We start from the raw sequence: 24,041 nt of genomic DNA, 5'->3' as shown, positions 1-24,041 counted from the left end.
CTCTTTAACGTTCTCTGTAATCTGTGGGGGAACCCGAGTTGCTGTTTGTTCTGATTGAGCATTAGAGAGCAGGTTTTCCTGGGGCAAGTGGTGGGTCAGAAAAAGCACAGACCTGTGCCTAGAAAGCACAGGGCAAAAGGTAAATGCGGATGACTCAGGCCACATGTCCAAGAGAAGGGGTCATTAAAGGGTCAGGGCAAAGGAATGTGTCTGTGTGTTTCTTCCCATTTAAAAAGTGCTGCTTCCTCTTTACCTAGGATTTCCCTTCCCAGTGTTGACTGGCGTCCATCACCAATAATAATAGTTAATAATTTACAGTATAACCAAAATGGTTCGTTATACTGTATACATCTAACCAACAGTAGGCGGAGCCAGATCCAATAACAGGCAGATCCAGAGCTAAGGAGAGGCAGAGATAACTAATTACTATAGTTTTGTCCCCCATCAACCCTGCTGAGTTTTAGGAGGGACAGCATGGAGATTAAGGAGGAGGAAGATGGACAGGCTGGCTGTATAAGAAAGAGAGCAGGTAGAAACTGCTGCGGGTCGACTGGTGCTGGCAGGGCTCCTATGGCTGTTGCCTCGTGAGGAGACCAAAGGCTTCGGTTTCCGCACACAACTGGCGTTTGGCGGGAAAAGGGCCGATTGGCGAGTATCGGCCGGCCCGTCGTGCCACGGGCGCGCGCACGCGCATCGGGGTGGGCTGGGAAGAACGGCTGTCAGTCATACACATCTGGCAGGAGAGTCGCCTCGAAGAGCCCACCATAGCTGCCAAGTTATCCCTTTTTTAAAGGGAAATTCCCTTATGCTGAATAGGCTTCCTCGTGAGAAAAGGGAAAACTTGGCAGCTATGGAGCCCACCCTAGCAGGAAAGCTTGCCCGCAGACAGGGGTCAGGGCGGCCCATAGGTCATGCCTGAGCATCATCTGCCTTGAATGTTATACTGTAATTGTATATGCAATATAGAGGGCACTGCGGGCTGCCTGTAGCCCCCTCCATTCACAGAGATACGTAGGAAGGGCAATTGTGGAGTCGCCCAGCCGGCAGAGTCGCCTCTTCTAAGCGAGAGGGGTAGGGGGCGGGGAAGGTACTCCCCCCCCCAAAAAAACCCCACACACTTTAACAGTTCCACAAAAACTAAACCCCGAGAACTGCGTAAAGGGCTCCGTGGACAGCGCGCCGGTTCCTTTTCGGAGTGCCGAGTCCCCTACGTCCAAAAAGGCGCGAGCCGCGCGCTCGGGAAGGTTGGGAGGACGGAGGTGGGTGGGAGAGGTGGGTGGGGAAGAAGAGGAGAGCAGCGAGCGGAGGGAGTTTACACACACACACACACACACACACACACACACACACACACACACGCATACACACCTTGAGTGGAGCCCGTCGCTTTGCACATGCACCCAGACACCGCAGGAGACGCACGCACGAGGCGCCTCACACACGCGCGCGCATACACACAAGCCACACGCACACACACACACACACACACACACACACACACAGAAGCGCGCGCAGGCAGCTCACACCCCGGCGAGAGGGCGCGCGTGGAATCCGAGCTGAACAGCTTTCTCTTTCTTTCTTTCCTTTCCTTTTTTTGTATGCCTCCCTGCGTGTGCGTGCGCGCGTGTGCCTGCCCGCTCGCCTGCCTTTCCCCCCCTCTCCCTCTCTTTCTATCTCTGTGGTGCCTCTTCCGACCCACGCGCTGCTCCTCTCTCTTTCTTTTCTCTCCCCCCTTCCCCTCCTCTTTCCTCTCCCACCCCGACCCCCTCGCCACCTCTCTCTGCTCTCAAACTCTGCCTCCCCGAGCCCTGAAAAAATGCCTGGCCGTGAAGCGAGGAGAGGGCACCGGGTCTGTAAATAAGAAGTGAGTACTCGTTACAATGGCGCGTCTCGCTGGCTCGGAGAGAAGGAAAGAAAGAGAGAGATATATATGCCTGGGAAGACAAAAAAAATTGCTGCATGCTCCTTTGCTTTTGCCGATGCATCTTTGCTCTAGGGCAGGGGGGACTCCCCCCCTCCCCACAAGAGAGCCCCACCCCACCCATTTGCAGGAGAGCCCGTTTTGCCCATGCCCACCCACCTGCCTTGCTGTCTTTCTCTGCCTCCATCCCTCCCTCGCCTCCCCCCCTCCGCTCTCCATCCCTCCTGCACGAGCTTTCCTTGCTGCATGCAACACCTTGGCTCCTAGGCGCTTCCTTGCACTTAATCTTTGTTCAAGGGGTGTGTGTTGCTTCGGCTGGGGATACATGGAAAAGGGAAGGTGGGGGGATGAATCAGAGGGTCCGGGAGGTCCATAAAGACCCCTCCCGAATCCAGCCCGCTCCCTGCTATCCTTGTGGGTATGGGAAGACGAAGACGCGCCGTTTGCAAACCATTTCAAGAGCATTTTTAAAGGGGAGAGGAGGAAAATGGGTTGCTTCCCTTTTTAAAAAAAGAGAGAGGTGGGGGGAGGCATGGGAATGTAATTTATCTCTCGGGATGCTTTACAGAGTGAAGGTTCCCTATTTATCCTGGGAGCGAGCGGGGTGGTGGTGTTGAATCTTGGCAAGGTGGATGAGCTTTATAAGGGCTAAGCAGGTGGATGGGGATGGATAAGAGTGAAGGATTGATGGGGAAGGGGGGATGCTGAGAGTGGGTATGTCTGCTATATATGCGATCAGCGTTAAGAAGAAGGCGCTTTAAGCTCCCATCCCTCCCACCCACCCACCCCTGCTTTGTTAGCTTAGCTGCATACAGCTTCCTAAAGGGGAGTGGATCAAGGGAACTTAGGGACTGGACTTCCCTAGGGTGCCAGGATTTCCTTTGGAGTATGGGCGTGAGTTGCATCTGGGCAGAAGGTGGGAGGCACATTTAAAAAATAATAATAATAAGAGAACAGAATGTCCTGGTGAATAACAGGAGGGCTGTAGCAACAAACCTGGTTTGCCACCATTTTGGGGTGGGAGAAAGAGATGAAGCAGGGTGACAACACTTGAGGGGGAAGAGAGAAGAAAGTGATAGTGCCTGCATTGAGCAATGGTGGGATGGGGAATGCCCCATGGATTGTCCTAATTTTCCTGCCCATGGCACATTCCTCAACCTGATCTGCTACCCAGTTAAAGCAAAGTATATTTATTTGTCAATCCAAGATATCCGTAAAAGTCCACAGGGCTTTAACGCTGGTAGCTGCAGCCCAATCAGCTTGTAGATTGCCCCTTTAAACATCAAGCCATTACCACCATCAGTCAAAAGGGGAGCTTACATTAAAGGCCCTAGGCAAGCATCATTCAAACCAGTGACTCTGTAATGCTCCCCCTCAAATCAATGGGATTAGTTCCATCACATCTCTTGCAGGCAGAGTGTGGTGGCTCTAAGACTGCATCTTCAGCCACTTAGAAATATCTGATTGCATCAGTGTAGTTGCTTGGCAGTAAAAGTTGCCAGACAGCCAATACAACGTAGGGTCTTAGGCGTGTGAAGGTATTGCCTCAAGTTATAGCTTTCTAGGAGTTGAAAAAGAGTACGTAACTACACGACAGCTCAGTGCAATGAGTCATGACGAATGATCACCTGAAGTTTCTCATCTGTGACAGCTCCTACCTGCTGCCCCTTTTGGGGGGAAAGGGGAGCTCGCGTCTACAACTATACTAATTAAATTTACTATGCATGCAAGTCTCTCTCGTTCTATGTCTGATGGTGCTATAATGCAATATAGTTGAACTTCTATGCATGGGAAGTATGATACAGCATTCTGCCACCCCCTTTTTCTCCAAAGCATGTCCACCTTTCAGATGATGAAAATGATGAAGGGAAAGAGATTTGCACCTGCTTTTAGGTGTTGGATTTCCTTAATACCACTGAAAGGAGGACTGTGGTCACTCAAAAGTAAATTAGTAAATGGAGGGGGAAATATATATTAAATATGGCCAATATTCTCATGACCTTATAGAGAAATTTCAAATGTGTTGATATGGCATATTCTTATTTAACTCTCCAGGAGTTATGGAGGCAATAATTTATTGGCTTCTATGTGTAGCTGCTGTAAGAAAAAAGTCTTCTAATATTTGCATGACATAGAGGTAGAAAAATCCTAGCCTCCCATTCACCTACAACTTTGGTCCTAGCACTTAAGAACTACTTTAAATTCTAGCCACATACATGCATTTTTTTCAGCTAGGTACCAGCACTCACATTTCTAATATGGATTTCACTTAACAAATACTTGCTGACTGATGCTACTCATGATGAATTTCTCTAACACTACTGAAAGGAGGATTGTGGTCATTGAAAACAAATTAATAACTGGAGGAAAAAAGTACATTGATATGGCCAATATCTCAGTGATCTTATAGGGGAATTTTTGTTGAAAGTTATGCACAAGAGGAAATGGTTAACACTGCATTTCTCAGCACTGTGTGTAAGATGTAAGAAGAGATTAACTTTTCAGAGCTAAACTTAAAATATAGATTGGGTATCTCATGCGCAATGCTTAAACCAAAACAAGAAAAGTTAATACCATCAGAAATTATATAAAATGCTATGTACATTTTTGCAGTACTTGGACCACAGTTACAGTACTGTCACAACAGGTTGCAGGAACCCCTCAGTCTATATAGTAAACTGTAAATCATGGGGAAGATAGATATGTCGAGTTCATTCATAATGTCAGCATCTCTGAAGTTAAAGCTTCTGTCTTACCCTCTAGCAAAAAGAAGTACTGAATACATATGTGACAAGCCTGGGAAAAAAGTAACTTTCTGGGTTTTTTGTTTGTTTCTTTCTTTCTTCAGTGGCGGCACCTGACTTGCTGGATCCCAAATCTGCCACTCAGAACTCCAAGCCCAGGCTTTCATTTTCTACCAAACCCACCGTGCTTGCCTCTCGGGAGGAGAGTGATACAACTATTAATGTTATGAAATGGAAGACGGTCTCAACCATTTTTCTGGTGGTGGTTCTGTATTTAATTATTGGAGCTACTGTTTTCAAAGCCCTGGAGCAGCCACATGAAAGTAACCAGAGAACAACAATTGTGCTCCAGAAGCAGGAGTTCGTATCGCACCATAACTGTGTGAATGACACAGTACTTGAAGAACTGATTCAGGTAATTCCCTGTAAAGAAGTGTGCTCTTGCCATGTTTTAAAGGAAACGTTGCTTATTAGTTACACGGATGCAGCAATACCAGCTACAATGTACCATGGCCTGATATCCATAAGAAATAATGTTTGGCACAAGTAATTTGACTTAAGGCTTTATTGTGCAAAAATCATTGCTAATTTCATTTTTTTTTATACTAGGCTAATGGAGCAAATCCTTCCATCAAATGCTTCTGTTGTGCTTCTTAAATTGCTGTTTGTTGGCAGATACAATACAGCATTCTCCTCTTACATTTAGGTTGTTATTTAGTCATGTTGTTGTTTAGTCGTTTAGTCGTGTCCGACTCTTCGTGACCCCATGGACCATAGCACGCCAGGCACTCCTGTCTTGCACTGCCTCCCGTAGTTTGGTCAAACTCATGTTCGTAGCTTCGAGAACACTGTCCAACCATCTTGTCCTCTGTCGTCCCCTTCTCCTAGTGCCCTCAATCTTTCCCAACATCAGGGTCTTGTCCAGGGAGTCTTCTCTTCTCATGAGGTGGCCAAAGTATTGGAGCCTCAGCTTCAGGATCTGTCCTTCCAGGGAGCACTCAGGGCTGATTTCCTTAAGAATGGATAGGTTTGATCTTCTTGCAGTCCATGGGACTCTCAAGAGTCTCCTCCAGCACCATAATTCAAAAGCATCAATTCTTCGGCGATCAGCCTTCTTTATGGTCCAGCTCTCACTTCCATACATCACTACTGGGAAAACCATAGCTTTAACTATACGGACCTTTGTCGGCAAGGTGATGTCTCTGCTTTTTAAGATGCTGTCTAGGTTTGTCATTGCTTTTCTCCCAAGAAGCAGGCGTCTTTTAATTTCGTGACTGCTGTCACCATCTGCAGTGATCAAGGAGCCCAAGAAAGTAAAATCTCTCACTGCCTCCATTTCTTCCCCTTCTATTTGCCAGGAGGTGATGGGACCAGTGGCCATGATCTTGGTTTTTTTGATGTTGAGCTTCAGACCATATTTTGCGCTCTCCTCTTTCACCCTCATTAAGTCATATTGCCTGGCAAAAGAACAAATGGGAGGCTTACTGACTTGTATGAATATTTTTTCTGGCCATAACCAAGTATAAGCAGTTCTTTGCAGAAGTCAGTGGAGGGTACCAGATACAACATATCACTTTGAACTTTTGAAGCTTACTGTACTTTAATTCCCACTAATCCTAATGCCATTCATTGGCAGGGCAAATGGTGGTGAGGAGATTCCATGGCAGAGCAGCCAATGCATTCAGAGCTCTGCCTGCTGACTTCCCAGGGAGGGAAATGGGAGGGGGTAGCTTCTAAAACCATTTGGTGGGGGCATTTTTGGTTTTGCCCCTTTTATTGCAGTCAATGGGAAGGACTTAATTTTGCCAGTCCCATGAGCTGTGTGGTTGTTGTCTGCTTTGGGGAGCAGGTTAGGGGAATCCTCTTCCAAATCCACTGTGCCCCCAACTCACCCTGATTTGGTTCCTACTGCTGAGGAACTTTCCATGGGCTTACCAAGGAGAGGGGACTTCTAGCAGTGTAAGTTTCATTGTAAGTTTGTTTCCTGCTTGGCAGGGGGGTTGGACTGGATGGCCCTTGTGGTCTCTTCCAATTCTATGTTTCTATGATCTTACCAGTGGGCCTCCCAGCTCCATTTCCACCAGCCCCTCCCCCAGTGAGTCTTCAAATGGCTCTTTACTGTACTGTTCTCAGTGCTAGGAGAATAGAGAAATCAATATACTAAGACCACAACAACCATATAATAATGCAAAGGGTAGGGCCATGTTTATTCATGCATTTTATTAAATAAGTAAATTTATTCTGCCCCTGTTGTTGAAGTACAGTCTGACTGAAATTACTTGTTAAAAAGAATATTTGATTCTACCTATGAAAAGCCCAGACTTTTCAATGTTTGAATGCACACACATTGTAAATCATTGCAAGATACCTTGGCGTTGCATTCAATCCCTTTCACTCTTGTCAATGTATAGAGCTCTGAATGAAACAGCTGATGCCCCAGCTAGGTATGGCTGAATCTGCCTATTTTTAGCCTGTGTTACTATAACATGTTTTTACCCGTTATTCCATTCTACATTGATCTTTTTTATGCATATAAAAATGATAATTTCAAAAACACTTATTTAAATATGTATCTTAATACATAATTTAAACATGAATTTTCTCCCCAAATGCATATTTAAATGCAGTGCTTTCCCCCCAATAAATAAATAAAAAATGTTTAGGGGCTACTCATATTGAAATACTGCCCCTCAATGAGGCCAAATGTAGATTCACAAAATGTTTAGGGGTATGCGTGCCCCTGCAACCCCCCAGAAAAAAGCACTGTTTAATTGTGTATTTCCTCACAAAGTGTTTAGTGAAATGCATATTTTCGTCATGCTTAAACTGCTGAGGACTATGTCTTAACATCCAGAAAAGTGTTAATCAGGTAGATAGCTAAATTCAGATCCTCTCATTAATTGCTAAATTAATGGGTCAGGTAATTTTATATAGGAAATCAAAGAAGTACTAAACTCTTCAAGCAGCCCTAATCCAAACTCTTGTGTTCAGATATTCCACAAATGCATACAATAATTTGCAAAGGTTGTATTTCTTAAGCACCCCTAATCCACAAGTAGTTGGTTCTGGAGGGCTCCAAGGTAGTTGTGAGAAAAGTTTGATGTAATCTGGCAACCAACTGGTAGGATGGTATGTTTGTTTAAAGGGAGCAGTTTTAGCCCATTTTAATATGCACTGCGTGACAGCGACATCATTCTATTGGATTCACTTTATGATCTGCCCATCTTGAAAAGTTCAGCTTCACCTGAGTTGCAGCCAACATGCTGATTGCCATTCTATAGCACAGGTGTGGGTTATCTAGGGCCCTCCTTATGTTGCTGAACTACAATTCCCAAAATCCCTGGTCATTGGCGATGCTTGTTGGGCCTGATGGGAGCTGTGGTTCAGCAACATCTGGAATGCAAAAGGTTCTCCATACTTTCTATAGTAGGCATAAACTTTCATTCTTCTTCTGGCTTGGAAGTTTGCCCTCCTCCTGTCATCTTATGTAGTTACTTAATTGCTCTTGAAAATATATTGTGTTGAGCAATGGAGTTCAGTTGCTCCTTCATGGTACAATTATAATAACAGTTTTCGCTTCAGTGGGGATTGTTCTCCCATGTGACTGAACACATAAACAGTATTTTAGAACTGAATTTTCTGAAGGATATAAAGATAAACATTATGCAATAGTAGGGTATTAAGATAGCTCTAATGATAGAGTGAGTGTGAAGAAAATTACAGAAATTTATTCACTATAATGTTCTGTTTTCAGACAGTAGTTACCTGTTACCTTGTTTCGGGCTAAAATTAAATTCAGCTTCCTATAATTTTTTAGTTGTTTGTGACTATGGACAGTTGTAGTATAACAAGGACTTTTTGAAGCAATCCTATGAATGCAATACACATGGGGCATTTATATCACAACAATAATTGATGAAAGTTTTCTGTAATCGCCAGTAGGATTCTTGCTAAGATTTAACTCAATAGCATTTGATCTAAAGTGGAGCATCCCTAGTTGCTATTAATTTGTGGTAGATATCCTATTTGTGGTACTTTTAATGCTTAATCCATTTACTCAGGAGTTAGGGGTTTACCATCAGTGGAACTATTGTGGCTTCAAATGGCTTTTAGGGCTGTGTACTACATATAATGGGACGCGGGTGGCGCTGTGGGTTAAACCACAGAGCCTAGGGCTTGCCGATCAGAAGGTCGGTGGTTCGAATCCCTGCGACATGGTGAGCTCGCATTGCTCGGTCCCAGCTCCTGTCAACCTAGCAGTTCAAAAGCACGTCAAAGTGCAAGTAGATAAATAGGTACCGCTCTGGTGGGAAGGTTCACCTCTGGTTCTGGTTCTGGTTCACCAGAAGCAGCTTAGTCATGCTGGCCACATGACCTGGAAGCTGTACACCAGCTCCCTCGGCCAATAGAGCGAGATGAGTGCCACAACCCCAGAGTTGGTCACGACTGGACCTAATGGTCAGGGGTCCCTTTACCTTTACTACATATACCAGTAATATTTCTGTTCACTTTAATCTTTTCCCGTAAGCCCTATTATTATGTCTATAAAACGAGTAATCTGTAGAAAGTTTAAAAATTGTGTTAATTTCAACAACATAACTATTAAGTAGGTCATTATTATGACCTTTTACTTGGTCACTGGCTAGGATTTGAACCTTAGTATTCTAGTTGTGACAACCTGACAATGTGAAATTTGCAAGGAGGTTTATCTAATGGGGATTTCAATGCCAACATTTTTGGCTGTTTTTCTTTAAACTTGAATGATCTCCTCCCTCACCACTAAAGCACTATACAGTGGTACTTCAGTTTACAAACTTAATCTGTTCCGGAAATCCGTTCTTAAACCGAAACTGTTCTTACACCGAGGTGTGCTTTCCCTAATGAGGCCTCCTGCTGCCGGTGACCTTTCACCGTTCGGGTTCCATTCTTGGACCGAGGTAAAGTTCTCAAACCAAGACACTATTTCCGGTTTTGTGGAGTTTGTAAACCAAATCGTCCTTAAACCGGACTGTTCTTAAACCAAGGTACTACTGTAATTCTCCATTCCCAAGATTTTGTACTATCCTAATTTTGCAGCTTCCCAAATGTTTTCATTGCCTACGTGCTTGTATTTCCCACAGTCTTTAAACCAGACATCCCCAAACTGCAGCCCTCCAGATGTTTTGGCCTACAACTCCCATGATCCCTAGCTAACAGGACCAGTGGTCAGGGATGATGGGAATTGTAGTCCAAAACATCTGGAGGGCCAAAGTTTGGGGATGCCTGCTTTAAACACTTCTGTTTGACTTGGTGAATATCCTCCATAGTGATAAAGGTCCCTATTTAGTATAACTTAATTTTGTATACATTTAATTAGTCTTCTTATCTTTATACCTGTTTTTTTTTGGGGGGGGGCTCCATTTCTTGAAAAGTGAAAGTACTTATAAGAAACTTTTTATAGTGTACGGTAAGTCTCTGCATGTAAACAGAGTTATGTGAGACTTGCTTCTGTATAAGCATGTATAGAACTGCAGCTTTTAAAAGGCACAAAAGAAAACAACTTTCTAAATGGACACCATGGATTCTTACTATTCAACATTTTTTCTTTGGGATAATCATTCAACTCCAGTACCTTAGGCTGAAATGATTATTCTGGTCTAGGGTCTACATTTGATCAGATCATCATCATAACACAGAGAGATAAAACACCTAGTAAACTGACTCCATGAGATGAACACACACTTCCAACTGGAGAAACCCAATAGTCAATGGTATAGTTCATACATTAGCTAGGTGGCATACTTGGAACTTGAAAACCATTCAAGTATGGACTGAATCAATGAAAAGCATTCATTTGTGTCAGAATATTGGTTAATCAGGAAATTTTGTTAACTTTTGAGAAGTCAGCTTCCTCTGCAGTAACTTTTCTAATGATGCACCAGTGGTGCATTATTTGAAAACTGACATCAGGTTTCAAGAACCTGCTGAATAATTTTGGAGTTATTAATTAACTTTGAGTGACCACAGTCTTCCTTTCAGTGTATATTATATTTTGGAACCATTATAATCAAGTCTAAAGCCAGTAAGCTATAAATTGCACTACACATATTATTTACTTCAGAGTAGGGTATGTTGAAATCCCAGACACTGTTGATTAGAATTAAGTATAATATGTGTTATGTTGAAGATGTGAGAAAGTCAGATCTAGAGCAAGACCATCACAGTCTTTTCAGAAGGTAAGATAACACAACCTTCAACATTTCTCCAATGAAATTGGGACATCCCATAATGATAATTTTACTATTTATACCCTACACATCTTACTGAGTTGCCCCAGCCACTCTGGGCAACATAAATAAAAACAAAATAAAACATTAAACAACTTCCCTATACAGGATTGCCTTCAGATGGCTCAGGGGTCAGATAACTCCATACCATCCATTTCTCCAATGAAAATAGGGACATCCTAAAGAGATGTGGAACATTCTGGGATCAAATCAGAAACCGGGATGGCTTCTCTAAATCAGGGACATTGCTGGAATATAGGGACACTTTGAAGGTTTGAGATATTAGAGTTGAATGATTGTTCAATACAGTCGTACCTTGGAAGTCGAACAGAAGCCATTCCACATCTTCCGAAATGTTCAACTTCCAAAGCGTGGCTTCTGATTGGCTGCAGGAAGCTCCTGCAGCCAATCAGAAACCACAGAAGCACCGTTGGATGTTCGGCTTCCGAAAGAAGATTAAAAAAACCAGAACACTCACTTCCGCTTTTTGATCGTTCAGGACAGGAGCTGAAATGTTTGATTCCCAAGGTGTTCGGGAGCTGAGGTACGACTGTACAGGAAAAGTTGAATTATGATATCCATGGTGTTTATTTAAGGAGGTATTTTCTTTTTCAGACTGTTTCTGAGACTTACATAAGGTTAAAATTTTATACACTTGCTTGGAAGTAACTCAGTGGGGATTACTTCTGGGCAGAGATGCAGATGACAATAATTATAAAAAAAAATATTTTCACTTTCCTTTTTAAAAATGAAAGTAGGTGAATGTTTCAGGCAGTATTCAGTAGTCTTAAATGCTGGTTTGGGTTTAAAAAAATAGTCAAAGAACTGGGGAAACATGTTCCCACTCAATAAACCCATTTTTTTCCTACACAGTGATTTAGCAAATTAGTTGCTGTGAAATGATCCTAAGAAATTATCAGAGACATTTCATAAATTTCTTAACAGTTGAGCTTTTTTCTAAGAAAACCCTTCTTATTTTTCTGTACTTTTCATATAATTTAATATGAATAACTAGATGAATTGTAGAAGTAGCACATAACATGAATGATTGATTTGTCAGTGAAACACATTCACCTTACTTTGTCAAAATGAATAGTTGAAGACCCTTTGGTAGTGCAGTCATTCACATCTTCCTGCCACTATCAGGAAGATGAACTTAGTGATGTAATATGATCTGATATGATTTTCTCATTTCTTATTTCCATGATTCACACCATTAGCACAGACCTATAGCTTTTAGTTTTGTGTACCACAATAAAAGTAATGTTTAGTGCCATAAGGGTAACCTTGAATGCTACTTTTACGTTCATAATAATGCTCACACAATGCTAAAACACAAACATTAAAAATAATTAGAATAGGGTGGGATAGAACACAACTGGTTGAGAAAGAGGGCCTTTTTAGATAACTAGTTCACTGTGCATACCTACAGAGAAAGAAAATGTCAACATTGTTGAAAATAAATCCACAATTTTGGGTTATAGGAATCATCCTATATAGAGATTTTGCTACAAATAGGCAGTTGTTAAGTTATAGGGAATTCAAAAGTAGTAACTTTGTTGCAAAGAGACCACATTTCCATAGCAGTGAGCCAGCACAACATCTGGGTTCCTCCTGGATCCATCACTGCTACTGAAGCTTCAGGTAGCCTTGGTGGCCTGGAGTGCCTGCTTCCAGCTCTGTCTGGTTCTCCAGTTGTGGTCCTTCTTGAAAGAGATGGCTTGGCCACTGTGCTCCATGCTGTGGTTACCTCCAGATTGGATTGTTTACATTGCGCTCTACATTGGACTGCCCTTAGAGATGATGTGAAAAGGCAAGCTGTTTTTAAATGCAGCAGCCAGATTACTGGCTGGGGCTCAATTAGAACTCATATAACCCTGTTTGAAATCAGCTCCACTGATTGCCAATTCATTTCTTGGACCAATTCAGAGTGCTCATGTTAGTGTTTAAAGTCCTAAATGTCTCTGGCATCAAATATCTGAAGGACTGTCTCCAGGCTTACTGACCTTCTTGATCTGCAGGGGGGGGGGGACTTTCTTGGTAACTCTGCCACCCTCAGAGGGGTGGTGGTGGTGGTCTAGGAGAAGGCATTCTCTGTGTTAGTCCCTAAATTGTGGCGATCCCTCTCCACAGATTTCTAGTGTATTCATTATACAACATACGTTGAGGACGCACATCTTTACCCTTGCCATAGCTGCCAAGTTTTCACTTTTCTCGCGAGGAAGCCTATTCAGCATAAGGGAAAATCCCTTTAAAAAAGGGATAACTTGGCAGCTATGACCCTTGCCTTTGATAGTTATTTTGTTTTGTGGGACCCACCCCATTTTATGAATTCATACTATTTTGTACCATTTGGAAAGGTTTTACTTCTGCTATGATTTTAATAGTTTTACCTCTTTTTGTAAGCTATTGCTGCCTATTGTTGTAACCTGCCCAGGGACCTTATGATGAAGGATATGTAAGCAGTCTTGTAAATAAATAGAATAAATATATATAAATGAGACCATTCTTACAAGTCACAATTGTCCCACATTTCAGCCCAATTGTATACTTTCACCATCATCTCTATGGTGCAAGCATTACGTGGGTGACATTGGCAATCAGAGTGGCACCCACATTCAGTGTTCTACCAAAAAAATGTTAATTGGGATTTCATTTGGCTATATGGAGCTGCTGGTAGAGAGATGGGATTGCCGTTCTTTCTCATTTCCTTTTGCACTTCTCCTATATGCAGTAGACCTTCACTAGGGGAATCTCTTTGCATTGCACCATATGACTGAATGCCTAGCTCCACTTTCACCTTGCTTCTCAAATACATCCTTCTGAAGCAAATTCCTTGTTTTATTTTGTTTTAAAAAATAAAAAAAATGTTTGAAGCAAGAGGAAAAATAAGCAAGTAGTAGGCCCCTTGCTTGGAGAAGATGGAGGAATGCTGTGGGCTGGCAGAGAGAAGGCAGAACTGCTTAACATCTATTTGCTTCTTATCTTCACCCAAATTGAAAGCACAGCCTATTGTTAACAGAAAAAACAATACAAGGAGGAAGTTGCAGCCCAACATAGGAAAAGAGGGTAGGGAACATCTAGCTACTTCAAATGAATTCAGATCTCCAGGGCCTGATGAGCTGCACCCAGGGATACTAAAGGAGCTTGTGGATGTAATTCTTTGGGAATTACTAGAGAATAAGTGAGATCCTTGCAGACTGGAGACAGGCAAATGTTGTCCCAATTTTCAAAAAGGTGAGAAAAGAAGACCTGGATGAGATAACTGAACTGAACAAGTACTCATTAATGGTTCATTGTCATCCTGGAAAAAAGTGCCAAGGAAGGTGACACAGGTTTGTGTCCTGGGCCTGTTGTTGTTCAACATAAAGGACTTGGATGAAATTATTGAAGAGGTGCTACGGTAATCAAATTTGCAAATGACACCAAACTGGGAGGGGTAGCCAAGGCCACTGAAGACAATTGGGATTTGAGATAACCTTGGCAGATTAGAGAACTGGGCCAAAACTAACAAAATGAATTTTAATTGGGAAAAGTGAGACTGAAATGAGATATGATACCCCTCTTCAAACACTTAAGGGCTGTCACATGGAGGATTGAGCAAGCTTGTTTTCTCATGCTCTGGAGGGTAGGACTTGAACCAATGGAATCAAAATACAAGAAAGGAGATTCCTACTAAACACCAGGAAGAACTTTCCTACAGGACGAGCTGTTTGACAGTGGAACAGACTCCCATGAGAGGTTGTGGATTCTCCTTCCTTGGAGGTTTTTAAGCAGAGGTTGGATGGCTACCTGTCATGTATGATCTAGTTGAGATTCCTGCATTGCAGGTGGTTGGACTAGATCAGTGTTTCTCAACCAGTCTGCCTCCAGATGTTTTGGGACTACAACTCCCATCATCCCTAGCTAGCAAGACCAGTGGTCAGGAATGATGGGAGTTGTAGTCCCAAAACATCTGGAGGCACACTGGTTGAGAAACACTGGACTAGATGACCCTCAGGGCCACTTTCAACTCTACAGTTATATGATTCTGGGATTCTTCTCCATTAACATGCTTTTGTCTCTCAACTCCTGCCTCTATAAATATCCCAAACCAGAGATTTAATCAGGCACCCCCAAACTGCAGCCCTCCAGATGTTTTGGCCTACAACTCCCATGATCCCTAGCTAACAGGTCGGGGAAGATGGGAATTGTAGTCCAAAACATCTGGAGGGCCACAGTTTGGGGATGCCTGGATTTAATCAACAATGAAGGACACCTTATTTACTGTCATGCTTTTTGGTGTACACAAAGGATAATATGTTATACAGTATTCCAAATACTGCCTGATTTCTAACTAAAATAATCTGTGACACTTTTACAGTACAGTGGTACCTCGGTTTATGAACACAATTGGTTCCGGAAGTCTGTTCATAAACTGAAGCGTTCATAAACTGAAGCGAACTTTCCCATTGAAAGTAATGGAAAGTGGATTAATCCGTTCCAGACGGTCCGCGGAGTACTTAAACTGAAGCGTTCATAAACTGAAACATGGGTGTAATTGGTTCCGGAAGTCTGTTCATAAACTGAAGCGAACTTTCCCATTAAAAGTAATGGAAAGTGAATTAATCCGTTCCAGATGGGTCCGCGGCGTTCATAAACCGAAAATTCATAAACCGAGGTGTTCATAAACCGAGGTTCCACTGTACTTACAAGATCAAATTAGGACTCTTTTTAAAAGCACAGGCAATCTGCATGGTTGCACCACCAACACCCACAGGTGTGAGCTGTTTATGGGCTTATTCAGATGACTCAAAACTCTGGGCCTCTTTTCAGTATATGCCAACATTTTCTCTCTCTCTCTCTAAATGTGTGCATAGGTGAACTAGTTTTCTGACAGGTTCAGTTATCGGAAGTCTAGGTCATATGCATTCCTGCAGTGAATGAGTTGTTCATGGAAGTTTTCTTCTTCAGTGGCCTTGTGCTATTAGTTCTACTGCTATTACAGATGGTGTAATCCAGCCATGCTGGATTTGGTTTCTAAGTAATGGGATTTCACTGATATAAATGGTTAGAAACTGGAATGTGTTGCACGTAACCTTAGGCTAAATCATCACTTGTAAAATCAAACAGAAATATGCACAGCTTGAGGAACTGACCTTTTATGTCTGTCTTCATTTTAATGTAGTATTTCCCCAGGGAGACTTATTTTAACATGGTGATCCATCACAGTGTCAAATACATCTGAAGTTAAATGATTTAATGGGTTATCAAATTTTATAGGTTCCTGTGGCTACACACACACACACACACACACACACGATTATGCATAGTATAGCCAAAGTCGCAAGTGGGGTGACCACTTTCTTATGGGAAAGCCAGTGAGTTGTTTAAAAACATGTGGTTTGCATTGGAATGCCTGATAATGCAATAATGTGCCCTGCAAAGTGCTATTGGTTTTATGGTTTGTTGTGTAATCCTACTGAGAATGTTGCAGTTTCTAGGTGGAGGGATTTATGATTAGTCTTGATTTTCCACATAGACATGAAATATATCTGTAAGAAACATCTTTAAGGGTGGACTGTAGGCTACCTGTATAAAACCAGGTTGAGGCAAGCTGACCTGAGTAGTGGAAACATAACACAAGTAAAATTTACTGAGACTCCTAGATAACAAAGCTATTAGGTAGTCAGGGCTTGCCCTGTAAAATAACTAGGTTGGCTGGGACTATCTGGCTCCCTCCTGAATTCCTTCCCTGTGGTGAGCCACAGGTCCCCCACCCCTGCATTAAGTATTGTCAAGAATACGCATGTATCATATCTCCATACATCCTCCACTTTTCCCATCGCATGACAAAATTCCACTTGAGTTTTTGAAAGCCCTACTCTGGTAACAGCCTTGTGAACAAACAGATTATGTGGAATATCTTGTTTTCTCCATTGCCTCGGGCAGTTAATATTGGGACACTATTAACAGTATCCTCAGTGATGATAGCAATGCATAAGTTTGAAAAAATAAAAATATAAGAATATACCTAGTCACACTATACAGTACTTTAGTTCTTATCTCAATCCAGCTTCAACCAAAGAAGCAGTTGTGTGGTAGCTACTTTAAATCAATACCCTGCACAGATGCTTTTCTACTTCTTACAAACCTCCAAAAGGAATGGGTCCTCTGTTAACTATACACTCATGGATGTTGTAGAAAGGGAAAGGGTAGAGTGTAATGCAGAAGGGACTCTCTTCTGGGTCATTCCTGATGTTAAGAGCAAAAGCACTCAGTGCAATGAAGCACAGGTACCAACACCTAGGGTATTAGATTGATGGTGTGGCTGCAGGGCAGGACAGTGACAAAGTGAGGGTTGAGTGGGCAAGCCAGCACAGCCAATCTGGTGCTCCGATCGGTATGTCCACACAATCCCGGGCCTACCACCCTGTCCTTTGTGGTCCAGATAAGTACCAGCAATGTCAGTATTAAGAGGGCTGCACTAGTGCCACTGTGCTTGGCCATTCCCTAGTTAACTTTTTACATGCATGGGCAGAATTTTCGATGCTGATGTAGTGCATGAATGAAAATGTTTTTGTTAGAAAGTGTCAAACTTGTGACTTATTCAAAGGTGGTGAATGGACTGGATTGACCAGAAATCTAAGCTTCATGTCATGAGGTAGCTTTTGAACAAATTATCATGTTGAAAGTAAAACAATGGGCTCCACTGTGCCTGTGTAAGCCTTGGGCATGTCTGGAGGAGTTCTCTGTGACTTTGTCCCCCTGGCTCATGCTAGTATTATTATATAGCCATGCTATGGAACACGTGGTCAGAATCCTAAGAACTTCTTGAGCTCTTGGATCCCTTCTTTGGCTGTTGCTCCCAACATACCCATATGGTTCAGTTGGGAGAAAGATCTACGTAGATCCAGTTTAGCTAAATAAAATCACCAAATGCTTGAGTATGTATTGTGGTTATGACTAGGGTTGCCATATTTTCACACCTGAAAACCAGGACATGTCAGGAATTTTCCTGACGAATGGCAAGCCTAGTTATGACGTATCTATTTAAGCACATTGGGATTTTGCTGTTGTCAATCACTTCGGTGGCATAAAGGTGGTATAAAATGCTTTCATAACTACAAATAGGTATCTCCGCCTGCTAGAATTATGAATGAATTGAATGGTTGTACAAATTGGTTTTTGGAATTGCTACCCGTACTGTTCATTATTATACAACCGTGATACACCAATAGCTCCATACACTTGTTCTCTGGACTAGATCTAACAGACTTAGAGGAATTTAGATTTAGGAGCATATAAACCTTCCTTTTACTTAGTTGGATCATTAGTGCATCTGGCTCAGTGTTGCCTGTAGCTCTCTAGGCTTCCAGACAGGAGGCCTTTCCCAGTCCTACCTGGAGACGATGGGCATTGAACTTGTGGCTTCTGCATGCAGAGCAAATAATCTACCACTGAGCCCCTTTAGTCTAACATTCAGTGGAAACCTCTTGACCAGGAATGCCAGGTGTGGCGGGGCAGTGCCACAGAAACACCCTCCACACACTGATTGCTGTAGCTTATTTCGTTGGAGCTGGGACTGAGTAGCAGTGAGGCCAGGGCTGTGCAGGCACAGTGATGGAGCCATTCCACACGTCTATTGGTGCACTCATACAGCGCTGACCTCACTGCTGCACAGCCCAGTGTCTGTCCAGGCAAACTATGGTTTGGTGTTGGGAGGGCAGCTCCCCAGCATTGCCCCCACCACACCAGCTGCTCTTGCTCTGTTGGGGATGCTTGAGTGTTGGATTTCCTGCATCAAGCAGGGGGTTGGACTACATGGCCTAAAAGAGAATGGATAATAATTGAAATGGGATAAGTAGCTGGGGCAAGCTTTTCAAGTGTTTATAATCTGCTCAGGTTTCTGGACCCTAAGTGTATGGGATATTGGGTTGGGGATAGCATCCTTTATTTGGCTAGCAAAACCTTTTTTGCCCCCCCCCTATAGGTATTCATTTCTAGTATCTGTTTGATATTGTTATTTTGAGGACTGATTTATTGTATTTGATTGTAATTTGATTGTATGTTTTTATGTTTTGTTGTATTGATATACTATTTATCACTTTGGGGGCCTTTGGGTTAAAAAGTTGTGTGCATGCACAGAGAATACACACACACACACACACACACACACAGAGAGAGAGAGAGAGAGAGAGAATAGAATAGAATAGAATAGAATAGAATCATGGAGTATATGCCTTTTGTCTGCCCCATGAGATAGTCTGGAAGCACAACTACTCATAGGAAAGGGCATACTAGTGTCCCAATCCGAGGTAGGTGCAAATGTGTACCAGAAATAATATTGGAGTTTGTATGCAAGTGAATAAATTATATTTGTAAATTATATAAATTATATTTGTGGTGCTACAACTGAACCTGGTGCATAGAGATGTGATGCTAAGTATGTAGACATAGAAAGGCTTCTTTTTAAACATGGTGCTGGGTAGGCAAGAATTACTCACCCATGCCTAAAATTATATTTTAAGCTGGGCCCTCAGCTTTTACATGTGCAGCGGTTGTTGTTGTTGTTTAGTCGTTTAGTCGTGTCCGACTCTTCGTGACCCCATGGACCAGAGCACGCCAGGCACTCCTGTCTTCCACTGCCTCCCGCAGTTTGGTCAGACTCATGTTGGTGCCTTCGAGAACATGTGCAGTGGTAGCACACCATTAAAGTATCTGGCTGGGCTGCTAACCCCTGGTGTTTTTACAGTGGAGACAGAGGCAAGGCGACATGTTTGTAGAAGCAAGGCACATGCAATGTTATATGGGGCGGTACTTCTTGCTCGCTTTCCATTACATTTAAATTGGACCTGAGCTTTACTGAAAACAAGTGGTTCTTACATCTGTGTAATGGGCCTGATGTGGATATGCTCCCAGTGTTTCTATGATTGGGGGTGCAAGTGTATAATTCTAAGCACCCTTGTTTTGAAATGAGTTCCGTTAAAACCAGATCAGTGGAACTTAATGCAAAATTTGGAATTGGTGTCTAAAATAGCATTTATCAAGTGTGCAACTACAGATTCAATAAAATAAAGGTTTGGGAACTTTTAGGCCTGCAGGATTTTACCTAATTTTAAAATAAAGGCTTAAGTTAGCACTCTTTTGAGATACAGCTTTTAAAATCAGTTCTCAATGAAGCAATGAAAAGTAAAGTTCTTTATTTATCATACTTTTCAGCTGCACTGAACATCATCTTTATTCCAAACAAATTGTTTTGAGCATGTATTTTTATTTTATCCGAAATCTTAAGTATTCAATGTTGACATTAATATTCCACTATTTTCTCCAAAAATGTACAGGACATGCTTATCCATAAAGCAGTTTACTTCAATGCAAGTTAGACAGCTCTCAAGAGTTTTAATCATGAGTAATCAAGCAGGCAAGTGCATACATACAATTTAGTGTGTAGGACCTCATTGATTTTATTGGCTGTTTCAACATTGAAACCTGTGGTTTCAGAGTTTTTATTCACAGAAGCATAACTCGACCAGGTCTTCCAAAAGGTTAGCCCTAAATATGTTCCTAGGGTCAAAATCCCAGATATGCATTTTGCTTGCTTGCTTGCTTATTTATTTATTTATTTTCAATCCCATCATTCCTCCCAAAGAAGCCTTAGTTGGCAAACAATAAAATAGATAGATAGATGGGTTTGTGTGTGTGTGACACACACACACACACGCACGCACACACACACACACACACACACACAGAGAGAGAGAGCATTTAAAAGCAATTGAATATGCTAACAGTTAAATAACAAGAAACAGTATATTTTCCTATCAAATGACTTGGTGAACAGGATTGTTTTGGATTCTACCTGAATAGTCTAAGCCAGTTAGACTAACACCTTGCCTTGGACCTGTTAGCTTACTGGCAGCCAATGGAATGCTTTCAGGAATAGTTATACGTGGTCCCACCAGGCTGTCCCACTCACCAACTTGGCAGCCTCATTCTGCACTATGCAGTTTCCTCTTATTGATAAAGAGGATATTGAAGTCTCCCAAGGCTATTCTTACGGGGTTCTCCTACATATCACCAGAACCACTTCTGCCTGCTCAGTCTGGGAAGAGGTTGTGCAGTGAGGTGGGTGGTAGACTAAGACTTGTCTTTGCAATCCAACACTAAGTACAAACACTTACATCCAGCTCCCAGATAGATTGGTTTCTTGGTGAGAATGATGGACTTTATTGCCAAGCCTCCCCTCTGGTCTGTACTGTTGCTTTACTGAGTACCCAGGCAGGCAAAATCAGGAAGGTCCCCAAACCCCTAGCATGCTCACCTAGGTCTCGGTAATCCACACCAGGCCAGCTACCTCATCCAGGATGAAACAATGAATGAGAGTTGCTTTCTTGTGGGCTCACTTGGCAGGGTGGTATCTAAACACCATGGCTACTCAAGTCTCTATGTGTGTGGGTGGCTAGGTGTCTGAGCAGGAACAACCAATGTTAAGTGCCTGCCATCTTCTCTCCTATGATACCCTCCATTCCATACCTTCCTCTCCGTAAGAACCTGGAAATATCAGAAGTTCGCCCACTTGCCTCCTCTGACCCAGGCATATGCTTTTGTTTTCACCATCTTCCTCGAAGCAACCACTCAATAGGAGGGGGAGGTTTACCTGGCACCTGTTGACATTCCTAGAGAGTATCATGCTTCTGTTCAAAGTGCCTTTCATTAGCCACAAGAATCAAAGCCAGCCATGGCCTTCGGTGTTCGATCAGAGATGGAAGCTTCAGGCAGTTTGGAGTCCCAGGAATGCAAAATGTGACTGGTACAGCAAGAGAAGAGGAAACGAAATGCTATGCTGTTAGATCTCCCAGGCTCTAAGTATATGTTGCATTGTATAATGGCCATTAAATGCCCATGTGATAGTTCTCAGTTAGGATCAAGAGAATTTTCAGGAAACTTGAAATTAGAGGCTTTCTCTGCCCTCTAACACCAGCAGTTAGCCTCTGCATTGAACCTCTAGTGACGCAACAAACTCTTTATTTTGTAGCAATGTAAGACATGAAGAGTAACCAAGAGTTGCAAAGATGAGTAATATTTTGAATTTAATTATATTTCAAGCTTCGGTTAGATGCTGCTAAAAGTGAAGCCAGTTGAATAATGCCACCCAAAATTTCTGTCTCTTTCTTTCATCAGCTGACATTTGATAAGTTACTTTATCTTCACATACCATACAAAACACTGTATTCTAACATTCTTGTTTATGTTTCATAAATATTGACAAATATCTCTTTAAACTTGCAGCAAGTAGTGGCAGCAATAAATGCAGGAGTCAATCCTAAAGGAAACACGTCTAACAGTCATTGGGATTTGGGAAGTTCCTTCTTCTTTGCTGGCACTGTTATTACCACCATAGGTAGGATGAAACTTATTATTCTATTTTGAAGAGTGTATTACCTAAAGCAAATTTAGTTTAAAGTATATGTTTTCATTTGGCAGATTTTGTTTGTCTATTTTAATAGTGCTTTTATATTTTAAGTTAAGGTATGTTGGCAAAAACAGTTTTCATTAGACATGCACACTTACATTTTATAAGATTCAATAAATGACATAAAAACTTTAATAGAAAGTAGGTTTATATGAAGGGTGAAGGTGGCAGTCCATTAGTGCACTGTTTACACCAATTATTTGATTATTCATGTTTTAAAACAAGCTTGTGCTTTAAGCTGTTGATCTGGGTCTCTAGAAGTGACATAATTCTAGACAAATGTTGTCTAGAATTAATATATATGTTGAATGTTTTCAACATTCTAAGTAATCAGCCTGTTTGGGAAATCCATTTTTTATTATAAAGCTATAGCAGGCAAACTCAGATTTAACCATAGTGGGTTGTATTAGGCTTGTAGTAGTGTGCAACAGCTCATGACAAATATTCTTCATAACCTTGTTAATGTTGTGCATGCATCCTTCACTTCAGGTGCTCAATGGACAATAGCACCATGCCAAACTAGACACAATGATGGCAGGTTCATGTGTTTCAATATGCATTTTGCCCCAGTCACAGAGAAGGAGGGATGAGGGATGAGGCAGCTCCATATTCGACAGCAAAATGGACACACAGAGGAGGAGTGTAGACTTCCCCCCCTCCCGGTGAAGGAGGCAGGAGTTTGCAATATTATGAATGGCATAAAGAAAAGGAACTGAAAAAAAGATCACTAGAAATATCATTGAACATTAGCGTCTCCAGAGTAACCGATTGGCAGCTGTTTAATGCAACCCTTGGTAGATGCAGGGGCGGCCCGGTCCGTTTTGCCACCAGGGGCGAAATATGAAAGTGCTGCCCTGTGCATGTGCTGCATGTTATGTGCTTCCCACCCTTCTGGTTGCCCCTGCCAAAGCCTCACTTAACAGGATCACGCGGCTGCAGCTTCCAGGTTCTGGCAAGATCTTGCAAGAGCCCCGTGACATTGACCTGCAGGACTCTCACAAGATTTTGCTAGAAACCGGAAGCTGCCACGGCCACTTCTGTTTGCTTCTCTGGTGGTGGTGTGGGTGCCCCTTGGATTCTGCCACCTGAGGCAGCTGCCTCAGTCTGGGCATATACTATTGCCTCTATAACAACCTGGCTTGTTTAAACTGTCTTCTGAATGCCCTACAGTCACTAATGGCCTGGTGCACATCGGTTGCTTTGAATATGGAACAAACAGCCTTCAGTATTGAATAGGATAATGTGTGTTTAATGGTAGCTCCTCCCGACGCTCTGCAATAAATTCTTAAATCCTGTACTAGGCGTGACGATCTCCAGCTTTCTTCTGGTCTTTACAATATAAGGTCGTGCAAAGCTACTTCAAGTCCCGAAACTAAAAAGATAGCAAGCAATTATTGGCATTCTGGAAGGTATGCCATGGTTGATGGCAGGTTTGAGCTAGCACTTAACAGACTAAAGTAAATCCTTGTAGATCCACATTTGTGATTAGAGACCTGGTCTATGAGTTCAAATGAAATTTTATTGTAAATAATGTTTCTCTCTCTAGTCTATGTCCCCTGTGGGCACAAGCATTTCTTCTGAGGTCAGAACATTTTCTATCTTGTTATGTAGTTTATTGATTCAGCTGAACAATGGGGAATTGTACTATTAACCCT

At 42.4% G+C, this 24,041-nt stretch overlaps 1 protein-coding gene across 2 annotated transcripts in view; it reads left to right on the top strand.

Moving 5' to 3' along the window:
* The first annotated feature begins 1,349 nt into the window (after nucleotides 1-1,349).
* Nucleotides 1,350-24,041, top strand: part of KCNK2 (potassium two pore domain channel subfamily K member 2) — a 93,934-nt gene continuing 71,242 nt past the window's right edge. For both annotated transcript variants that reach the window (XM_088666686.1, XM_035111326.3), the window contains exons 1-3: nucleotides 1,350-1,864; nucleotides 4,770-5,080; nucleotides 22,203-22,314. In XM_088666686.1, the coding sequence (XP_088522812.1) occupies nucleotide 1,864; nucleotides 4,770-5,080; nucleotides 22,203-22,314 (424 nt within the window). In that variant the 5' untranslated portion in view covers nucleotides 1,350-1,863. The remainder of the gene's footprint in view (nucleotides 1,865-4,769; nucleotides 5,081-22,202; nucleotides 22,315-24,041) is intronic.

The sequence above is a fragment of the Zootoca vivipara genome, chromosome 3 (assembly GCF_965207765.1).
Source record: "Zootoca vivipara chromosome 3, rZooViv2.hap1.1, whole genome shotgun sequence".
NCBI lineage: Eukaryota > Metazoa > Chordata > Lepidosauria > Squamata > Lacertidae > Zootoca > Zootoca vivipara.
This window is presented reverse-complemented; position numbering and strand designations above follow the sequence as displayed.